Source organism: Cebidichthys violaceus, unplaced genomic scaffold (assembly GCF_023349555.1).
Source record: "Cebidichthys violaceus isolate CVI_PGR_0920_01 unplaced genomic scaffold, fCebVio1.0.p SCAF_38, whole genome shotgun sequence".
Lineage (NCBI taxonomy): Eukaryota > Metazoa > Chordata > Actinopteri > Perciformes > Stichaeidae > Cebidichthys > Cebidichthys violaceus.
Genome location: NW_027176572.1, coordinates 2,238,105 through 2,261,197, shown reverse-complemented (window position 1 = coordinate 2,261,197; position 23,093 = coordinate 2,238,105). Strand labels below are relative to the sequence as shown.

The 23,093-nt window shown below is 39.1% G+C and overlaps 1 protein-coding gene across 5 annotated transcripts in view; it reads left to right on the top strand.

Moving 5' to 3' along the window:
* Positions 1 to 23,093, top strand: part of rasal2 (RAS protein activator like 2) — a 55,676-nt gene that overhangs the window by 2,508 nt on the left and 30,075 nt on the right. Inside the window, exons 1-3 of one of the 5 annotated variants that reach the window (XM_068726075.1) lie at positions 3,265 to 4,469; positions 13,129 to 13,256; positions 14,484 to 14,610. In XM_068726075.1, the coding sequence (XP_068582176.1) occupies positions 4,010 to 4,469; positions 13,129 to 13,256; positions 14,484 to 14,610 (715 nt within the window). In that variant the 5' untranslated portion in view covers positions 3,265 to 4,009. Of the gene's footprint in view, positions 1 to 3,264; positions 4,470 to 13,128; positions 13,257 to 14,483; positions 14,611 to 23,093 lie in introns of those variants that run through there. The other 4 variants (XM_068726076.1, XM_068726074.1, XM_068726077.1 and 1 more) reach the window with 4 other exon arrangements.

Below are 23,093 nucleotides of genomic sequence, written 5' to 3'. Positions count from 1 at the left end.
GAAAACATCTCCTTCAAACTACTGGATTCATTCAAGTTCATCACCAGAACTACATTTTACAGATTACATGTGAACACATCACCATAACGTTATAATGTACCTTCACCAGTCCTCATGTTCACTGAGCAGAGCCTGAAGGCATCATAGTGTAACTGAAGTGAACCTCCGTATACATATACATATACATATACATATATATACGTATATATATACGTATATATATATATACGTATATATATACGTATATATATGTATATATATATACATATATATATGTATATATATACGTATATATATGTATAACGTGTCTCTATCGTCCTGCGAACAGAGTACTAATACAATGTGTCTCTATCGTCCTGTGAACAGAGTACTAATACAACGTGTCTCTATCATATCCCAGTAGTTGTTTTAAAGGCGCAGCAGTGTTTGTTCCCACGCTCCCTGAACGCAGCAGGGTTGTGTCCGGATGTTTGCTCAGAGGGTGAAGTCAGCAGCCGGTTTGTACCGCTGACCTCACCGGCAGCTCAGTACTCATCACGAGTACTACTCCTGTACCGTAGTACAAGTACTCATCACCAGTACTACTCCTGTACTGTAGTACAAGTACTCATCAGAAGCTTCTGTTAGCGGCTCGTCAGACGGACGGTTTGGTTCTGTTTGTGTCGACCCGGTTCAGTTGATCCGGTTCAGTTGATCCGGTTCAGGTGATCCGGTTCAGTTGATCCGGTTCAGGTGATCCGGTTCAGGTCTTCAGGACACAATGGAGGCGGATCAGAGGAGGAAATGGAAAGTAGGGGGGGGGGGGCAGGATTTCCTCTCTGAGACAAAACAAGAGTCCAAAATAATGTCCCGTCTATTTCAGGACTCAGTGGAAAAACACTGAGATTCTTCTGATGACGGCGGGACGAGATACTACACTACACTAACGTATATCTTCATGAGATACCTTATGTATAATGTATACATATATTCATGAGGTACTGTAACAGCTGAGTGGTTCTCTGCTGGTAGTGAGCGTTGATCAATGGGGGGTCTCAGGGGTCTCAGGGGTCTCAGGGTTCACGGCTCTTCCTGTTGTTTCTGGTCGTCTGTGAGACTCGTGGGGGGGGGGGGGATTTACCCAGGATATCCCTTGGGCCTCTGCTGATTTATCTCTTCTTCTGCTGGTTATTTTTAGCTTGAAGCTGCTGTCGGGTCTCCTGGTTCATTGGATGGAGAAGAGAAGTGAACAAAGTGGAACGTCAGTCAGTTCTTCACGTGTTGAAGCTGCATTCTCTCTAGTGTCCACCAGGGGGCGACTCCTCTGGTTGTATAGAAGTCTAGTCTAAAATGACTCTACTTCTCTCTTGATTTATTCCCTCAGTAAACATTGTAAACATGAGTTTATGGTCTCAATCTCTAGTTTACAGTCTTCTTCAATACAGCATGATGTTCATTTAGTACATTATGCTCCATTTAGAGTCAAACACACCATAAAGAGGGGATGATTTAGGGGCGGGGCTACACAGTGATTGACAGGTCTCTACGTCTTTCCTCCTCAGTCCAGATGTGGTCACTTCCTGTTCACTGGTTTTTCTGCCGCTCTGGTTCACCCCGTCTGACTGGCCTTTTTCTCCATGGCAACGGCCACCGAGGCTCATGGGTATTGCAGTCTTTAGACCTGTTAATTCAGACCCAAATATATATATAACATATGTAGTTATTGATTAGGTATTGGTGCTTGTGGATATCGTGTCTCATGTGGACAGGAAGTCTCCTGCAGGACCTGGACTCTCCTGGTCCCCCTTGTGTGGGGGGGGCGGTCCTCAGGAGGACTTGGCTCTCGGTCCGTCTGGGTCTCACAGCTCTGACCTACATGCAGCGTCGTTATCCAATGAACACGCAGATGTGGGTCACATGGGATAAGAGAGGGGGGAGGAGGAGGAAGAAGAAGAGGAGGGGGAGGAGGGAGAGGAGGAGGAGGGGGAGGAGGAGGGGGAGGAGGAGGAGAAGAAAGTGGGAGGAAGAAGAAGAGAAGGGGGAAGAGGAGGGGGAGGAGGAGGAGGAGGAAGATGAAGAGGAGGAGAGGAGGAGGAGGAAGAAGAAGAGGAGGGGGAGGAGGAGGAGGAGGAGGAAGATGAAGAGGAGGAGGAAGATGAAGAGGAGGAGAGGAGGAGGAGGAAGAAGAAGAGGAGGGGGAGGAGGAAGATGAAGAGGAAGAGGAGGAAGATGAAGAGGAGGAGGAGGAAGATGAAGAGGAGGAGAGGAGGAGGAGGAAGAAGAAGAGGAGGGGGAGGAGGAGGGGGAGGAGGAGGAGAAAGTTGTTTCAAAAAGATTCTTTTCAACTTGTTTCAGATAAACCTTTAACTGAAGATCAATCTTTCTATTGAGTCACAAAGTCAATGAAGCTTTAATTATTGTGTATTTAACGTCTTCAGTAAATAATACATCATATTTGTAATGACGTCACGTTCTGAGTCACGTGACGTAACAAGCGGCTCTGATTCGCTCATAGTTATTCTAGAATTCTCTTCAGATTGTTTACATATTCAGCTGCTGAAGCCCCGCCTCCCTCACCTAAACTCTGTTAGCATGTAGCCTAGCTTAGCATGGAAAACAAGACGCACGTGTATCACGTTACGTTGCGTTCGGGGGCAGCGGTTAAAGAACGGAAAGCCCGGCGTCACAGAATATCTTCCTTCTTTTTGGGCTTTTTATTCCACAAAACCTCCTAAAAATATTCATCATTTGTATTTATATTGAACAAGCTTCTGAAACCACCTCCCACATCATATCTACTTTATATTATCAACGGGTTATTCAACAGTGATGGAATAATGATAATAATAATATAACAATAATAATATTATAAATAATAATAATAATAATAACAATATAATAATAATAATATAATATAATAATAATAATATAACAATAATAATATTATAATAATATAATAAATAATAATAATAATATAATAATAATATAATCTAATAATAACAATATAATAATAATAATAACAATATAATAATACTAATAATATAATAATATAATATAATAATAATATAATGATAATATAATAATAATAATAATAACAATATAATAATACTAATAATATAATAATAATATAATCTAATAATAATAATAACAATATAATAATAATATAATCTAATTATTATAATAACAATATAATAATATAATAATAATAATATAACAATAATAATATTATAATAAAAACAGGGTTTACAAAATGCTTTAACAAACAAAGCAGCAAAAGTAAGTTGATAAAACAGAAAGCTCAACGAAGACAAAAATACAAATAAACTAATAAAATAAACTAATACAATTAAATAAATAGATAAAATAAATTATTGTGCAACAATAATTAATTAATTTGTAAAATAACTAAAGTTAAACAGTTTAAAATACAATATTTCCGTCGGAGATGTAGTGGAGTAGAAGTGGCATGAAAAACAATACTCAGGTGAAGTACAAGTACGTCAGAATTGTACTAAACCACAGCAGTTGAAGCACTTTGGTGTTTCAGGTGTTTTCCCTGAATCTCGTTGAACTGAAATAAGATTCATGTTTTTATGTTTGAGGAGGTTTGTAATCTGAAATGATTCTTAACAGCAAAGCTCTCCCGTCTCTGTTGTGTCATTGATCCGTGAATAAAAACAACCCGATCGGACGGTTTGATCAGCGATCAGAACTCAAGAAGAAGAAGAAGAAGAAGAAGAAGAAGAAGAAGAAGAAGGCCGACTCTCTGAGCGCTGTGGTTTCAGGTTCCAGCCCGTTCTTAGGGGAAACCACAGCCTGCTGCTTCGTGCGTGTTTGGTGAAACCTGATTGGCTTAAAAAGAAAAAGACGCGATGTTCATCTGACGCTCCACTTCCTCTCAGGAAGACGAGTCACCGCCGGCCTCGTTGACAAAGAGCTCGCCGAGCAGAGATGTGTCGTTAGGGTAGTCGGTGAACCGGCTGTTCCAGCTGTTCCATCTGCCTGGAGGGACGTCTATGTTTGCCGGACCATGAGAGGAAGTCCACGCCCCCCTGAGGGTGGCGAGGCTCCGGTCCAGAGTCCCCGCCGGGCCTCGTACCGCTGGCTCCGTTACAGGAAGTCTGAGCAGCCAATGGACGGGTACGAGTGGAGGACATCTGCTCACCTGGCAACGGCCAAGATGGCCGCCCCCGAGGGCGAAGGACGCACCACGGAGCCTCTTCTTCACCTGAGGCTGCTCAGCCTCCCGAGGTCGTCCGAAGTGGCCCCGCATAGACCCTCCGATGGCCAGCAGAGGCCCGGATCTCCGCGCGGGATCCTGCCCTTCTTCAGGTCCGTGTCTGAGCCCGGTACGGGGGGCGGTCCGGACGGGACGGCGGTCAGGAAGGTGACGTCGCAGCGGAGAGGAGCCTCCGTCAGCAGCTTCCTCACCTCGGTCTCTAGGAGGATCAGCAGAGTCCTCGGGGAGCGACCCGAACCTGAAGAGTCTGGTAGGAGAGACCACGTTGATCTGGATCTATTCAAGTACATCATGAGAGAAAATACTGTTGAAAGAGTAACTTTACACTTCGTTCTTTAGCAAAACAAAACCTCGTGTCTCTGTAGATGTATAGAACCTTTTATTCTGTAGTATAGAACAGGCTTTTCTCACGCGGCTCTTTCCTCCAGGAGAACCGTTTGTTCCTCGTATGAAAGTCAACGTTGATTTATTTGTCGCGTATCTTCTGTACTTCAGCATAAAACCACTTCTGTAGTTACTTTAACCCAAACGACCATCTTTTACTAAACCTAAGTAGTTTCCTGTGAGGACGGAAGTTTATTTTGAAAACACTGCGTTCATGTAACGAACAGAAATTGACACGAGTTGTTTGACTTTAGCAGGAAAAAAACTAGGAAAACGTTAGTAAAATTGAAAACGATTGTATGAGGATCTGTTGAAGAGAATCATCCCAACCCTTTTATAGAAGTAGACCTCTCGTTAGTCCGACTATAACGCTCATTATGACTTGAGGATCGTCATTCTGTGTCTCCTGAGGTAAAACCTTCCTCTGTGGTTGTGAGAGTCTTCCTCCTCTGCGCTGACTGACAGCTGGAAATCATCCAGCAGCTTCTTCTCCACAAAAACATTTTCATTCGTCCGGATTGTGTGTGACGGTTGAAGGTTAAGTTATGCTAATTGCATTTTCCACTAGAACATGGCGTGATGTGCAGACGTAATATTTGGAGCCAGACGGTAATGAATGTGTGTTTTCATGCAGAACTGACAACTGATGCCTGCAGAGAAAACACTGTTTCTGTTGTTTCAGTCGGAGCGGTTCGTTTGCTGTTTGAACACATAAGAAGTGGACTCAGCCGTTGTGACGTCTCTTGTTGGTTTGTGGACATTTTGAAACCTCTACAACGCGCCGTCATTGCGACGGAATTCACTCAAAAATCACCCAAAAATCACCAAGAATTTAAAAAGTGAAGTAATATTTAATCTGAAGAAAGTTTTTCTTTTTTCGTCGTGATCTTTAGCGGCACCATAAACCGCGTACAGGAAGTTGTGACGTCTGTCATTGGTTTGTGGATGTTTTGAAGCCTTGAGTTCAGCGTTGTCGGCGTCGCCATCTTGTTTGTTTGGGGGGTTTTGCAACCAGAGAACAGGAAGTGACTGTATTTGGTCAAAATAAAGTGTTTAGGAAACCTCACATCAAAATAAACCAAATTCAGAATACAGCACGGATATTTTAGAACGTCAAGGACTCCAAAAAGAACCTGAAACCTACTGGAGAAACCAAACTGTTAAGACTTAAAGTCTTTTTGGAAAAGTTATAATATTACGAGATCTTAATATTTGTAGTCGTTTGAGCGGTCGACATCAAGGTGAAGATGTTAGGATATTTAAATAAAATTAAAATGGTGTTCAGACCAACACGGGGACTCAACCTAAACAAGACCCACATCCCCCAAAACCAACCAGGAAGTCCTCTTCTCTGGGACACCAGATACAGGTGCTTTATGGGAAATGTAGTCATGTGAGAGGAGGAGGAGTTATTACTGTAATACAGTTCTCACGGAAGCATCATAAACATGTTTCCTCTCGTAGAACCAGAGATTAAAACATTTGTTTGACCACATTAATAATAATAAGAACATGTGTTTCCTGTTTTATTTTTCACTTTCATACTTTAAACTCTTTGCATGAAGCGTCTGAGCAAACAGGAATTAGATTAAAGTTTTCTTGTTGTTTTGTGTTTTGCAGTTTGATCTGATATCTAAATAATGACATTAATGTCACTTTAACCAATCAGTGAGGAATGTTGTGTCACATGATCCGTAGAAATATTAACTGTATTCTGCTGAAACATTACAATCAACCATTCTAGGCATAATAAACATCATCCAACATGTTGTTACTGAGGCAGCTTGTAACCCAAAATATAAGCTTTATTCTCCAAATATAATGACTTGTATTCTTAAAAGTCATTACAGTTATTTAACTGTTAATAAACAGTTAAATATAAGTTAAATAACGGTTATAACTGGAGGAGTCTGTGTTTATTCAACACTTTCACTGAGCTGTAGTCAGAGTGAACAGATGAACAGGAACTGCAGCGAACAGAGAGGATGCTGGGTAGTAAAAAAACCACAAAGCTCTCACTTCTCCACACACACACACACACACACACACACACACACACACACACACACACACACACACACACACAAACAAATCTCACCCTCCTGCTCTCACACTCTGAGTTTCCATCTCACAATGAGCAGCTAATGCTAATTGGAGGCTAATTTACTTAAAAATGTGTGTGTGTGTGTGTGTGTGTGTGTGTGTGTGTGTGTGTGTGTGTGTGTGTGTGTGTGTGTGTGTGTGTGTTGGAGGCCAACATGGCCACCACCTCCTGCATGCTGAAGGAGTTTTTGTGTTTGTCTTCTTTTTGTATGTAAATCATCCCTCCATAATAAAAGTTCCCACAGCAACAAAAGGAAGCTCGTTAGCCTTTCAGAGGCAGAGTCAGTTTACCGTTACATCACAGTGTAAATAAAGTTTTAACGTTAACCGTCACAGTGTAAATAAAGTTTTAACGTTAACCATCACAGTGTAAATAAAGTTTTAACGTTAACCATCACAGTGTAAATAAAGTTTAACGTTAACCATCACAGTGTAAATAAAGTTTAACGTTAACCATCATAGTGTAAATAAAGTTCAACGTTAACCATCACAATGTAAATAAAGTTTTAACGTCAACCGTCACAGTGTAAATAAAGTTTAACGTTAACCATCACTGTGTAAGTAAAGTTTAACGTTAACAATCAGAGTGTAAATAAAGTTTTAACGTTAACAATCAGTGTAAATAAAGTTTTATTGTTAACCATCAGAGTGTAAATAAAGTTTAACGTTAACCATCACAGTGTAAATAAAGTTTAATGTTAACCATCACAGTGTAAATAAAGTTTAACGTTAACCATCACAGTGTAAATAAAGTTTAATGTTAACCATCACAGTGTAAATAAAGTTTAACGTTAACCATCACAGTGTAAATAAAGTTTTATTGTTAACCATCACAGTGTAAATAAAGTTCTCCTGATGATGGTTCTCCTCCAGTATTCAGTAGAACATGTGGTTCTAGTCTCTGATCTCTGATCATGTTTCATTGTTAATAACTAATCAAGAGGAGAGCTAGTAACGTTAGCAGCACCGCTAACGGCTAACCAACGGAGGTTTACTTCATTTACATCATGATGCCTTCAGGCTCTGCTCAGTGAACATGAGGACTGGCTGAAGGTACATTATAACGTTATCGTGATGTGTTCACATGTAATCTGTAAAATGTTGTGAGAAGATGTTTTAACGTTAATATATTAATATAGTAAAGGTTCAGCAGGTCGCCTCTGATGCTCTCTTGATGTAAACACAGTGAGTTCTGCTGAAGTCAGCATGTTTAAATAATTAAACGGTGTCACCATGACGACAGAGAGAGCCGCCATGATGAAGACAGAGCATAGAAAAGTGTGATGTTATAATAAACACAATGTGTGTGTGTGTGTCTGTCCCAGCATCACACCCCTCTCTGTTCTCTCTATGCCCCCCCCAAGCTTCCTGTCTAATGGTCCCATCTTGATAAAGCCGTCATGTGACCTGTACCTCACTGTGATTGGAGGAAACCTGCTGTGTTTACTGGTTACCATAGAGACCAGGGGAGTGTACAGGTCGACACAAAGAGGCCTGTGTGTGTGTGTTTGTGTGTGTGTGTGTGTGTGTGTGTGTGTTTGTGTGTGTTCCTTCATATCAGTCAGAGTTTCTCTGGTTTCTGGTCACATGACTGTTGGTCTCAGATGAATCCATCATGACGTCATAGTTTCATGAGGAGTTCATCTGTTAAAGTGAACGTTTTATTAGAGGAGACATTAATAATGACAACATGAAGAGTAAAATGATATTATTAAATATCATGATTTAAAGCTTCGTTTGGCTGATTGTACTGACGTAAGCGTTCGTCACACATGATGTGTTCAGGGACCACCAGAAAGATGACAACCTGACGATACTGACGGTCTTCACAGATTGTGGCTGTGATGAACAGAGTAGTTTTGGCGATTGTTTAAAAAGCATTCTTTTCAGTCCCATCTGCAGGTTTTGGAGACGTGACAACACTAGCTTAGCTTAGCTTAGCTTAGCTCTTATAAATACCAGGATGTTCTACTACATCTGGTCACATTCTGCAGGGTGAAGCCAGCGTGCTTCTCTGAACACTCTTACCCACAATCCTCTTGTGCTGCAGCTATATGAGCAACAGGGTTAACGGTCAAGGAGAATGTACTGTCTGCAACAGATACAAGTTGTGAGGTGCCCATGAGCAAAGCACCGACATACTGTCCTCTGCTCAGTCAAGTGTGTGTGTGTGTGTGTGTGTCTGTCTGTCTGTCTGTCTGTCTGTCTGTCTGTCTGTCTGTCTGTCTGTCTGTCTGTCTGTGTGTGTGTGTGTGTGTGTGTGTGTGTGTGTGTGTGTGTGTGTGAAGAGAAACTCGACTCCAGACAAACCTTCACTGGGAATGTATGAGAGCTAGGGAGAGTCAACCACCTGTCCTCACACACACACACACACACACACACACACACACACACACACACACACACACACACACGTACAACATGTACACACACGACACACACACACACACACACACATGTACAACATGTACACACACACACACACACACACACACACACACACACACACAGACAAATGTAGTGCAGTAAACAATACAAAATATTTTCTCTGACATGTCTTGCAGTATAAATACCTCAAACCCATAAGTAACTTGAGTAAATGTACTTTCTGGGCAACATATTGATATATGACATCATCAATATGAAGATTTGAGACTAGATGTTGTATATCAGATGTTTCATATTGTAATATGTTGTCTTTACAGTCACATGTCATTTTATCCACTTCACTGATGAGTGTGAATCACAAACCTCTGAGTGAACAGTCTTTGGTCTTCATGTGGTGAATCTGATCTTTAGAGGGGATCTGATCACAATGAGCTGCTGTGGTTGACCTGAGCCAAAGGTCAGAACGTGGAGACCAGTAGAGACCAGTAGACACCAGTAGACACCAGTAGAGACCAATAGAGACCAGTAGACACCAGTAGAGACCAGTAGACACCAGTAGACGCCAGCAGACACCAGTAGAGAGCAGTAGAGACCAGTAGAGACCGGCAGACATCAGTAGAGAGCAGTAGAGACCGGCAGACACCAGTAGAGAGCAGTAGAGACCAGCAGACATCAGTAGAGAGCAGTAGAGACCGGCAGACACCAGTAGAGAGCAGTAGAGACCAGCAGACACCAGTAGAGAGCAGTAGAGACCAATAAAGACCAGTAGACACCAGTAGAGACCAATAGAGCCCAGTAGACACCAGTAGAGACCAGCAGACACCAGTAGAGAGCAGTAGAGACCAGCAGACACCAGTAGAGACCAGTAGAGACCAGTAGACACCAGCAGACACCAGTAGACACCAGCAGACACCAGTAGAGAGCAGTAGAGACCAGTAGACACCAGTAGAGACCAGTAGACACCAGTCTCCCGGACGTCTCCGTCTGGTTTGGTGTCTACTGGTCTTTCACCAGGACGCTCTGGACTAATATAGAAGCTGAATCCATCCGTCTCTACAGGAGGACGGTGTTAGCAGGAAACTACAACCAGGACATGTGGACCCTAGAATACAGAGACGTCTGGACAGAGCTTACCTTGAAGACAGTATTTACTCGTAGTGTGTCATTCACTAACAAATGGACCCTTTAATTTGGGGGCTCTGATACGTTCATAAAAATAAAAACTACATTTCCCGATGAAGACAGTGAGCTGTGAGGAAAGCTCTGGATAAGAACCGTGATTTAAGGGTGACTTTGTTGTTTCCTGCTGAGCTCCAACGCTTCGTTACTGACCTGAGAGAAGTACTAGTTATAATACTATAGTACTGTTACACATGGTCCAGAGCTTTCAGCTGCATCCTGTGGTCTTCATCAGAGGTTGTTGGTGTGAGATCACCGTTACTGAAGAAGTATTCATTCATTCACGTTTTAGGGTCACCAGACATGTTTTTGTACCACATCGTTTGATTCACACCAAGCAACCAAAATCAGTAAAGAATGAATTTGAATACGTTGTCGTCGTCTCTTCAGTCAGAGGATCGACAAAGTGTTTGGGAATTAAAACATTTGTGACAGTCGGTCTCTGGATCTCACCTCAGAGGCTGACTGCGTCTCGTTGTCGTGTCTTCAGGCTGCGTCCTGTCTCGTCCTCTCAGGCTCCAGACTCACCGCTGAGACTCTAAAGTGGGTCTGCAGCTCCGCTGAGGGTTCTGTGTGCCGTTGGACCGCAGCGGGTCTGAGGTTCAGTCGTCACGAAGAGTTACGTAAGAGCTCAGCAGAGGATCTGATGATCTGAGGCCAGATCCTCATCTTTGTTTGTCAGATCAGAGGTCGACGTGTGTGATCTGCTAATTAACACACACACACACACACACACACACACACACACACTCCTCGAGCCCCAGGAAACAGAAGAATCCACAGTGTCCTTCCCTTCCCTTCCTCTCAGCAGGTGGGGCTCCCTGAGGCCTGACGTGGGTGATTCAGTATGCAGACAGAAATAGAAGGTGAAGCTCCTCAGCTGCTTCCTGCACAAACACTCAGCCGTCCTTCAGCTTCACGTGAATGTGGCTCGTCTGTTAACAACCTGCAGGTTCTCCCTCTGCTGCGTCTGAATGAACGCACACTTCAGTTTGAATATCAACACTTCAGCTCTTCATCCGCAGAGAGACGTTCGCTGCTCCGGTTGTTTTGACCTCCGGGACCTTCAGTTGTTCAAGACGTATCGTTTTGGTCCGTGGAGTCGCTCTTCTGGAGCTTTTGATCGTCAGACACAACGTAGAATATAGACGGATTGTTGTTGTTGTTTTGTTCCCACTGTGACGTGATTTAGTTTCAGGAACGTCAGTTTTACAAACGTGGAAGTGATGGGCTGTTCAAATCGTCCCTTTTCTCTGCAGCGCTGCAGGTCCACATGAGGGGACATGTTGTTATAGATGACTGTGAGGTCATTGTGGCTCCTTCTAAAGAGGGTGGACAAAGACAACTCACTGAAAACGTTGTGTCCAAATTAACGGCAAGAGCGTAAAGATTGTGTGTGTGTGTGTGTGTGTGTGTGTGTGTGTGTGTGTGTGTGTGTGTGTGTGTGTGTGTGTGTGTGTGTGTGTGTGTGTGTGTGTGTTTACCCAGCCAGACCAGTGCTGAATGATCCCAGCACAGTCAGGTAACAGTGAATGCACCGTCTGTGTTCTCGTCCCAGCCGGCTGGACGCCACACACACAAACACACGTAGCTCTTGTTTAACACTTCACACTGATTTACTGTCTCACACACACACACACACACACACACACACACACACACACACACACACACACACACACACAGAGGTAAGCAAGTAAACAGCTGATCATGTGGAAGTTTAGAGCCACAGCGCCCTCTGCAGGTTCAACACAACGATTACTTTTCTATTGTCCCACATGTACACACAATATTATTAATAATAATATAATAATATTACAATACTAGTTTTACAAACAATCAGTATATTTCAGGGTCAAATATATGTTGTTAAAACATAGTGATAACTTTTCATATACTGTATATTTGAGTCTTGGTGTGACGGTTCATATATTTACTGAATATTGTCTCTACATAAATACACTCATCACTTTTCATATTCTATCGTTCTCGTACACGGACGTTTAACTTTTATTGAGTTTATGACATATATGCTCAGTTAGACTTAATGACTTTGACATGTGGAAGGGTTTCCAGGATCCTGATCCAGAAACCAGGGTTACTGAGTAAAACCTGGACCAGACCTGTGAAACATCAGTGCATGTTCCAGATGTGTGTTTTCGTTGAGTGGACTGAGTGATTGACAGCAGCTACAGGAGGATTCTGGTGGTGGGAGGAGCTACGATTAGATTATCCATGATGTCTCTAAAGGGTCGTTTGTGATCACTTGATCCTCATCGGTGGGTTTCTTCTACCTCCTCTGTACAGCAGCTGTGTTTCAGAAGTTACAATGAAAAGAGAACGTGTCTCTGCAGTCTTATTGTTATCCTCACTGTTTTTAGACCCATAACATATTCATGGTATATTTGATGTATTATTGGTTGTTTTTTGTTTTTGTGGAAAGATTTCTTTTAAAGATGCTCACTTTATAGTTTGATTACAATATGATGCACGAATATTTCTATCCGTGCATGAAGAATACATTTAAAGAAAGGAAAAACTAAAATTGCAGAAACACGCAAATGTAATTAATTTTGTATTAATAATAATTAGTTATATTTACAAAGAAATCAATATTTAGAGATGAATAAAGATCAAGAGAGAGCTCTCAAATATCTCATTTCTGTTTCATGTATATTTGGGTTCCTGAAATAAATAATAATAGAACATCGCTTGTGACCATGTGTGTTCATTCACACGTAATGTGGGTCATGGTTGTTATGTTTGATTATCACAGTAACACAAACTGTGTTTCATGTTTCTGGTCGGTTACATTAAACGTGTTTGTGTGTCTCTGTGTTTCCTGACGCTCTCAGATGTTAAAGGTCCTCCGGCTCACCGCTTCTCCTGCGGTCAGAGTCCGTCCAGCGGGGGCGGAGCCTGGGAGAGGAAGTTCTGCATCCTGACGGACAGCCAGCTGCTGCTGCTCAACAAGGACGACGAGGTCAGAACCGACTCACGTCTGCATTTCTACACAGAAACACTCGTCTGGGTCACTTCTGGGTCACTTCTGGCCTCTGAATCAGAATCAAGACGTACGCACGATTTTAAAAATGTTCTTCCTCATGATTTCATTTCCATTTTATAGGAAGCATCATCAGCAGTAAGTGAAGGCTTTAAACCACGTAAAATATCAAATATAACGCAAAGACTAAAATAAATACAGATGGATAAACAAAGTTAAATAAATAAATGATAAGAGGTACAAAAAATAATAATAAAATAAAATAGAAAAACATCCAAAAACTGCTTTGATAGGATTATGTGATGGTTTAGTGTTTGTTTGTATTATTAAAGAAATGTAAATAATACAGAATATGATGCAAATATCACAACATATTAACATAATATAGTATAATATGCTAAACATAAAGTATGATATATATCATATGTATATGTACTGTATATATATGGTGAAAGGCAGTGATATAATAGTATAAAGTATAATACAGCAATATAATGGAGGATATGCTGAAATCAGACATAAATAAATGAATGAATATTCCATTTAATGTACCAGAAGTAATATTAAAAATAAATGTAATTAATTGATAACATAAATGACATAAATTGATATTTCTGTTTTAATTTGCTTCTTTATCTGTTTACCTTTGTATGAATCCCCGTTATTCATCTGTTCTTCTATTTAATTTTGAAGTTTATTTAATTGTTAGTAAATGTCTGAATGTCTGAATGTATTTATGTGTATGTGTATATACAGTATATACGTATATGCGCCATATTAATTAATGTATCTCGTCATTTATTTATTTTTAATTTATCAGGTTTTGTCCTCTAAACAATAAATCATAGGACAGAATAGAAAATCAAATATATTAACTTAATAACAAATATAATATGATATATTAAAGTGCACTATTATGTAATATAATAATATAATAATGTGGTACTTTTATGCATCTTATCCTGGTTAACCGGTAATAAAGAGAGACTGAAACATACTGTACACACATCTGTCTGCTAACAATTAAAACTGCTTCCTGTCTGATAAATGTAAATAATGAACACACTCCACAGCCACGCTTTTATTTTCTTAACAAAACGAGACTCCAGAGAGCAGTTTTAGTCTGAATGAAGCACTTTAAAGATGAACGCTGACTGGAAACATAAGCACCTTGTAACACACAGTGACCCCCCCCCCCCCCCTCAGGCTGCAGGTGAGGCTCAGGTGAGCCCCACAGACTCTTCAAAGGGTCGGAGTCTCCGCAGGACCGTCAGCGTCCCCTCAGAGGGACAGTTCCCAGAGTTCCCAGCAGAGGCCGCCGCCGCCATGCTAGGTAAGAACCACATTTCAGTCTGAGTGTGGTCCAAAACTTACAACAACACTGGATCCTACATTTCCCACAATGCAACTGGACAGTGTTTCTCATTAGAGCCTCACTGTCTGGATGCAGACACACTTCTGTGTATTCTACATTTATTCTACATGTACACTACACATATGCTACATTTATACTACATGTATACTACATTTATTCTACACATATGCTATATTTATACTACATGCATACTACACATATACTACATTTATGCTACATTTATACTACATGTATACTACATTTATTCTACACATATGCTACATTTATTCTGCATTTATATTACACATATGCTACATTTATTCTGCATTTATACTACACATATGCTACATGTATACTACATGTATACTACACATATGCTACATTTATTCTACATGCATACTACACATATACTACATTTATACTACATGTATACTACACATATACTACATTTATACTACATGTATACTACATGCATACTACACATATACTACATTTATACTACATGTATACTACACATATACTACATTTATTCTACATGTATATGCCACGTATTGTACGTTTATTATAATGTATTCTATTGATGCTAGATTGATTCTACATCCTACATACATCACACAGGACCAGTCCTAACCCTAACGTGGAGTTCCTCTTCAAACTTTTAAGACTTCCTGTTACAGATACAGTCTGTGTTTTATTGTGTACTTGTAGACATCAGGTATTTCTATCTCAACAACGTAGAATCAACCTTTTAAACTGTGGGTCACTTTTGTCAATTCAATTGTTTGCTTTAACTTTTTAACTGACGAGTACAAGTGAACAGTTAACTGAGATTGTGGTGCTATATTTACCCAAGTGCTCTACTAATGTACAATTTTGAGGTACTTGTACTATACTTTTCCATTTTCTGCTACTTTCTACTTCTACTCCACTACATTTGAGAAGTACATATTGTACTTTTTCCTGCACTGCATTTATCTGACAGCTTTAGTGACTTCACAGATTCACGTTACAGAGATATACAAAGTCATTAAAGTAATGAACACATTACTAATAATAATACAATAATGTGATATATATCATTTAGCATAATGAGTACTTTACTCTTACTTTTGGTAATTGAAGTATATTTGATGCTGATTCTACTTCAGTACAGTTTTGAATGCAGGACCTTTACTAGTAACAGAGTATTTAAACTGTGGTATTACTACTTTTACTGAAGTAAAAGCTCAGAGTACTTAGGTTACCACCAGTCATGAACACTTTGTTGGTGTTTTTAGTAGCTAATTAAAATAAGTATAACTGTGATGTGTTTCACAGTCAACCTAAAAACATGCTCATATTTTATTTGATGTTTTTAAAGTTTACTGATTGTTTAGCTTAGTTTTTTATTACTGTATTTTACATTCTGAAGCCCGTCAGGAGGTATTGTGTGAAAACGTACAACGTCTTCATGAGTATATGAAGTCAGCATTTAGAGGCTGTGGTTCAGTGAAGAGTCAGGTGAATGTTCTCCTCTTCGTAACGAGGCGTTCGGGTGCAGCCTGTAATTTTCCTGCTCTGTGTGGGAGCGTCTTCTGTGAACGGGGAATGTCTGGAGGACAAAGCGTCCAGTGTCCGTTCCGTCCGCCTGAAGGAGCTGGACTGACCCCGCTGCCCCCCGTGGGACGGCCTGGGCCGAGGGGATTCCCACCCAGAGCTGCAGGGGTCCTGAAAACTGGTTTCCAGCTCTGGAGAAACAATAAAACAGGAAGTTTCAATACTTTGATTGAGACTTTTCTGTCCCAATGATCAGTTTATTGATCAGTTAGTGGACGGAGAGAAGTCTCCTCCGTCCTGCTCATTCATCCACACTAACTCATTCATTCACTGACCCCCTTCATCCCCCCTCACCCCCCAGCCCAGGGGGGAGGTTATTTATATGTTAATGTGCCCAGTCCGCCCACACAGACAGGACTCAAACAACCAGTTTGTACTGGGGTTAAATCATGGTTTAACCTGGTTTTATTCTTGATTTAAAACTAGATTTATAGTTTTTAATGTTGATTCATCTTCTGTTTAATGGATCCATACTGGTTTTGATAGCGAGTTTAAACTGGTTGTGATAGTGAGTTTAAACTGGTTTTGATAGTGAGTTCATACTGGTTTTGATAGTGAGTTCATACTGGTTTTGATAGGTGAGTTCATACTGGTTTTGATAGTGAGTTCATACTGGTTTTGATAGTGAGTTCATACTGGTTTTGATAGTGAGTTTAAACTGGTTTTGATAGCGAGTTTAAACTGGTTTTGATAGTGAGTTCATATTGGTTTTGATAGTGAGTTTAAACTGGTTTTGATAGCGAGTTTAAACTGGTTTTGATAGGTGAGTTCATACTGGTTTTGATAGTGAGTTCATACTGGTTTTTACAGTGAGTTCATACTGGTTTTGATAGTGAGTTTAAACTGGTTGTGATAGTGAGATCATACTGGTTTTGATAAGCGAGTTTAAACTGGTTTTGATAATGAGTTCATACTGATTTTGATAGTGAGTTCATATTGGTTTTGATAGTGAGTTTAAACTGGTTTTGATAGTGAGTTTAAACTGGTTTTGATAGCGAGTTCATACTGGTTTTGATAGTGAGTTCATACTGGTTGTGATAGTGAGATCATACTGGTTTTGATAGCGAGTTTAAACTGGTTGTGATAGTGAGTTTAAACTGGTTTTGATAATGAGTTCATACTGATTTTGATAGTGAGTTCATACTGGTTTTGATAGTGAGTTCATACTGGTTTTGATAGTGAGTTTATACTGGTTTTAATAGTGAGTTTAAACTGGTTTTGATAGTGAGTTCATACTGGTTTTGATAGTGAGTTCATACTGGTTTTTATAGTGAGTTTATACTGGTTGTGATAGTGAGATCATACTGGTTTTTGATAGCGAGTTTAAACTGGTTTTGATAATGAGTTCATACTGATTTTGAAAGTGAGTTCATATTGGTTTTGATAGCGAGTTTAAACTGGATTTGATAGTGAGTTCATACTGTTTTGATAGTGAGTTTAAACTGGTTTTGATAGTGAGTTTTAAACTCAAAATGCTGTCTCATTATGCTGCTTCAGGGTTCAGACAGATGTGTGGTGTGAATGAAGCCAAACTGGGAGTGAAATAACAAAACAGGAAGTAGAAGCTCTTGTATTACCCCTCTTCGTCCTCCTCTTCCTCCTCCTTGTTCTTCTTTACAGTCACACAGTGATAGTTGAGATAGTCATAGTGTTGCTGGTTCAGTCTAATTACAGCGTTCACCGACTGCTCCTTAACTGTCTGAGTTCTGAGACGCCTGCAGCTCTTCATCATCAAACATCCTCCCTTCCTTCACTACTTCAGTGTGGACAGACTGAAGCAGTCAGCTGATAAGACCACTGATTACAGGAAGCTGATCTGACCCCACAGAGATCTTTTATTTCAGGGGATTTTTACAGTTAAAGGTGCAGTCAGTTGAATTTCAGCGGCTAACGGATGCTAACAGACGTGAAACAGTTTGAAATGTTTGTCTCAGTCTGATCTCTGGTGAGGTGAAGCTCTCACTGACTCTGGATCTGCTGCATTCCTCAAGTCTGCTCTCCACTGTCAGCCCCGCCACAATAAAACCCCACACATCCCTGTTGCAACTTTGCCTTCAAAATAAAAGCATTTTAACAGTTCTGGATTCAGTCCATAAATCGCACAATAAAACTGTTTCTGAAACCTGTAAAGTTGTAGCCTGAAGCCCTCATCTTTCTGCGACTCGTCTTCATACAAAAAACAAATCACATGATCATCAGAAAGTGGTTAATAGTGAGGATTATTAGAGGTTTTATCTAATTAATGACAAAACTATATTTATAAATGACACAGCCTCTGTCAGCTTCACGTGATCCCATCAGAAATCAACGAGTAAAACAATGTGAGAGAGATCTATAGGTAGTGTGTTCAGCTGTCATGGTACCAAATGAATCTCTTATTTTAATTAATTAATATCATTTCCTCCATTATTGGCTGAAAACGGCATTTATTTGTCCAAAATGTATTTGTTTAATTTATTTCCATTTGGTCTTCAATCTTTTAAAACTTGAAACAGTTACTATAAATAATGAACACTTCACTTATTATTATGGTTTTGTATTTATTTTAATTTTTTTCTCTTTTTAAGATTAGATTAAATATAACAAATTATCCCCACAGTGTATATATTTACATGATACAGCAGAGTAACAAACTAATAGCTAATAATGTACAAAATAATGAAAAGAAATGCAAAAAATAAGAGTTAAGGGAAAAAAAGCAATTCCAAAGTGTTACACATTAAAATACCTTAATATATATTTAGATGTATTAGTCTTTATTTTTCTCATGTTTTTGTATTACAACACAGGATTGTACAATAACATTTACATGAATAAACAAACATTCGAATATGTTAAATTAGAGTAGAACAAAACATTACAATAGAACAAAGTATATAAAGAAGCACTGAAGAAATAAATAAACTAAACTTGTATAACTTACACACACAAAACATGTGCAGTGTCGGTGTAACGTTCACGTTCCAGCTGCTTACGTGAGCTAAAAATAGGACTGCTATTATTAAAACATCACCTCACGTGTCCTGTTAGTGGGACCTTTATTGTGAAGGTCCGGACCGGAAATGTGTGTGTAGGTGTTGTGCGTCGACCTCAGACTGAATGAGTGTTTACTCTCAGAGGACGTGGATCTGGTCTCTGATGGACTCTCTGGGTGAGTCTCTTATTTTAATAATCTCGTAATCAATAACAAACGGACTTCCGGCGGTTTGAACAAAGTTCCGCGTGCAGGTCGACGGTCCACGCGCTGCTCACAGAAAACTTTATTTACAAAAAGCAGGTTGCGAAACGCGCGTGAAGCTGCGAGGAGAGACTCCGCCACAGACAACTTCCGGTAATCACGATCCATCTGATCAGATGTCTGATCGATCCGGATCACAAGTTAAAGAGTACTCGGATACTTCAGTAAAAGTACTAGTACAACAGTGTTAAAGTACTCCATTACACGTAGAAGATGGGCTGTCAAATTCATACTTAATTAAAGTACACAAGTATTATTATCAGCTAAATGTTATTAAAGTACAAGTACACAAGTTGTATTATCAGCTAAATGTAGTAAAAGTATTTAAAGCAAAAAGTACACACGTATAATCAGCTAAATGTAAAAGAAAGAGTAAAAGTACACTATTTCTCTCGGTGGTGTTGTGAAGGAGAAGTAGAAAGTGGCATGAAAAGAGTACAAGTACCTCACATGTGTACTTAAGCACAGTACTTGAGTGAATGTACCTTTCTGAGGTTCTGAGGTCATCAAACAGTGGATGTCATCACCGATGAGTCCAGAAACAGATATGATCATGAATACATCTCCTCTGTGTGCTCAGCTCTCCTCCTCCTCCTCCTCCTCCTCCTCCTCCCTCCTCCCTCCCTCCTTCTTCTCTTCTCCCTCCTCCCTTCTTCTTCTCCTCCCTCCTCCCTTCTTCTTCTCTCCTCCTCTCTTCTTCATCTCCTCCTCCTTCTCCTCCTCCCTGATGTTCTTCATTATTAGCTGTTATCCTGACAGAGTCTCTCCTCATCTATAGTTAGATCTCCTTCAAACTACTGGATTTATTCAAGTTCATCACCAAAACTACATTTTACAGATTACACCATGAACACATCACGATAACGTTATAATGTACCTTCAGCCAGTACTCGTGTTCACTGAGCAGAGCCTGAAGGCATCATGATGTACCTGAAGTGAACCTCCGTCTACGTTAGCCGTTAGCTCCATTATTTAGCTAACGGCTAACGTTAACTAGCTCCCCCCCACAGACAGTTCATAAGAATAGTAGACGTTTTTAAACCTCCAGTTCATCATTTAGGACGTCGCCATCTTGTTTTTGTGCAACCAGAGACACAAGCAATAATAGTAATAATCCCAATGTTTTCATCCTAATATGATATGTTAATATGATAACATGATAATATGATAATATATTAATATGATAACATGATAACATGATAATATGTTAATATGGTAACATGATAATATGATAATATATTAATATATTAATATGATAATATGATAACATGATAATATATTAATATGATAATATGTTAATATGATAACATGATAATATGATAATATATTAATATGATAATATGTTAATATGATAACATGATAATATATTAATATATTAATATGATAATATGTTAATATGATAACATGATAACATGATAATATGTTAATATGGTAACCATGATAATATGATAATATATTAATATATTAAAATGATAATATGATAACATGATAATATATTAATATGATAATATGTTAATATGATAACATGATAATATGATAATATATTAATATGTTAATATGATAACATGATAATATGATAATATATGAATATGATAATATGTTAATATGATAACATGATAATATATTAATATATTAATATGATAACCTGATAATATGTTAACATGATAATATGATAATATATTAATATATTAATATGATAACATGGTAATATGTTAACATGATAATATGATAATATATTTAATATATTAATATGATAACATGATAATATATTAATATGATAACATGATAACATGATAATATGTTAATATGATAACATGATAACATGATAATATGATGATATATTAACATGTTAATATGTTTAAAATGAAATGTATTCAGAGGCGGAGACACAAACACTGAGCAGCTTTCACTGTGAACACATTCTTTTAAATACTTTGTTGTGAAAGCTGATATGTGTGTCTGAGAGGAGGAGGAGGAGGAGGAGGAGGAGGAGGAAGATGAACTGTAACCAACAAGTTAAACATCTCTGAGGATAAAAGATCATTTGTGTGTTTTCATGCATCTCCTCCAAGAGGAAGAAGAAGCTTTGTTTCTATTTCACTTCTTACAGTGTGGAACGTTTACATTTGAACCGTTTCGTTGTCTCATGATAAAACAAACGTCTTGTAATATTTTAGAAATGAAACAATGTCGTTGAATATAATCACGATCACAACAACGACCAGCTGGTAAAATCAAATAAATATACACGTTGATTCTTTGTTTAGTTTGTTTACAACATTGTAACTTTTACTGATTATAGATGAAAAAACACATAAAGACGACGGAATACTCACAGAACATAGAGATGAAATATTATAAAAGATATTTGAGTTTCTCCAATACCTCCGTATACAGCTCTTCAGGTGTGAACACACAGGTGTGTGTTTACCTGTAAACAGCAGCAGCTCCTCCCACTAATACATGACTCCGCCTTATATATATAAATATATATATTTATATATATATATATATATTTAAATATATATATAAATATATGTATTTATATATATATATATATACATTATATTTATATATAAATATATATATATATATATATATATATAAATATATACATAAACAACATGTGGTGCCTTCAGGCTCTCTGAGGGTTGAACTCTCCACCCTGAGCAGACAGACAGTGTGAAACAAAGGCTTCTTTCAGCAGCAGATTATCTCTGTTGTGTTGCTGTTGTCAGGTGTGTCTCAGGTGTGTGTGTGTGTGTGTGTGTGTGTGTGTGTGTGTGTGTGTGTGTGTGTGAGTGTGAGTGTGTGTGTGTGTGTGTGTGTGTCGTTGTCAGCCTGCAGACATTCCCAGCATTCCTCACTCTGCTGTCTGGTGACATCACACTCACAGACTGGTCCGTGTCGGAGCTCCGCCCACGTTGGTCCTGGGTCACTGTGGTTGAAGTCAAAGGTCAGAATCAGACCACAGGTGCAGAGAGAGCCAGCATGACGTCCTCTATGGAGGAGTTTATTTATTCAACATGTTCACTTCCTGTGTTCACTTCCTGAAGTTCAGTCAGAGTTTCTCTGGTTTCTGGTCACATGACTGTTGGTCTCAGATAAGTCAATCATGACGTCATAGTTTCATGAGGAGTTCACAATTTAATGTTTTTACACAATCTGGTTAAAGTGAACTCTTCATTAAGAGGAGAGACTTATAATGAGACATAAATGTTGGTTGATTGATTATCTTTATTTTAGAGGGTTGTTTAAAGAAACATGCTTTTCAATCCCGCTGACGGCTTTTAGGGTTCAGAGGGTTAAACAAATGAGATCAAAGACAAAATGTGGCAGAAGAGATTCCTTCATTCTGACACAAAAATCTACTAAATATAACTCTTCTTCATCAAAATTAAAAATCCTTTATCATTTGTGAAGGTAAAGTAAAACTATAAAATATATTTAGTTTGAAATAACTAAGAATCTAAATTGAACTGTTCAGGTACTCTGTACTCTACATGTTCAGGTACTCTGTTCACTACCTGTTCAGGTACTCTGTTCACTACCTGTTCAGGTACTCTGTACTCTACATGTTCAGGTACTCTGTTCTCTACATGTTCAGGTACTCTGTTCACTACATGTT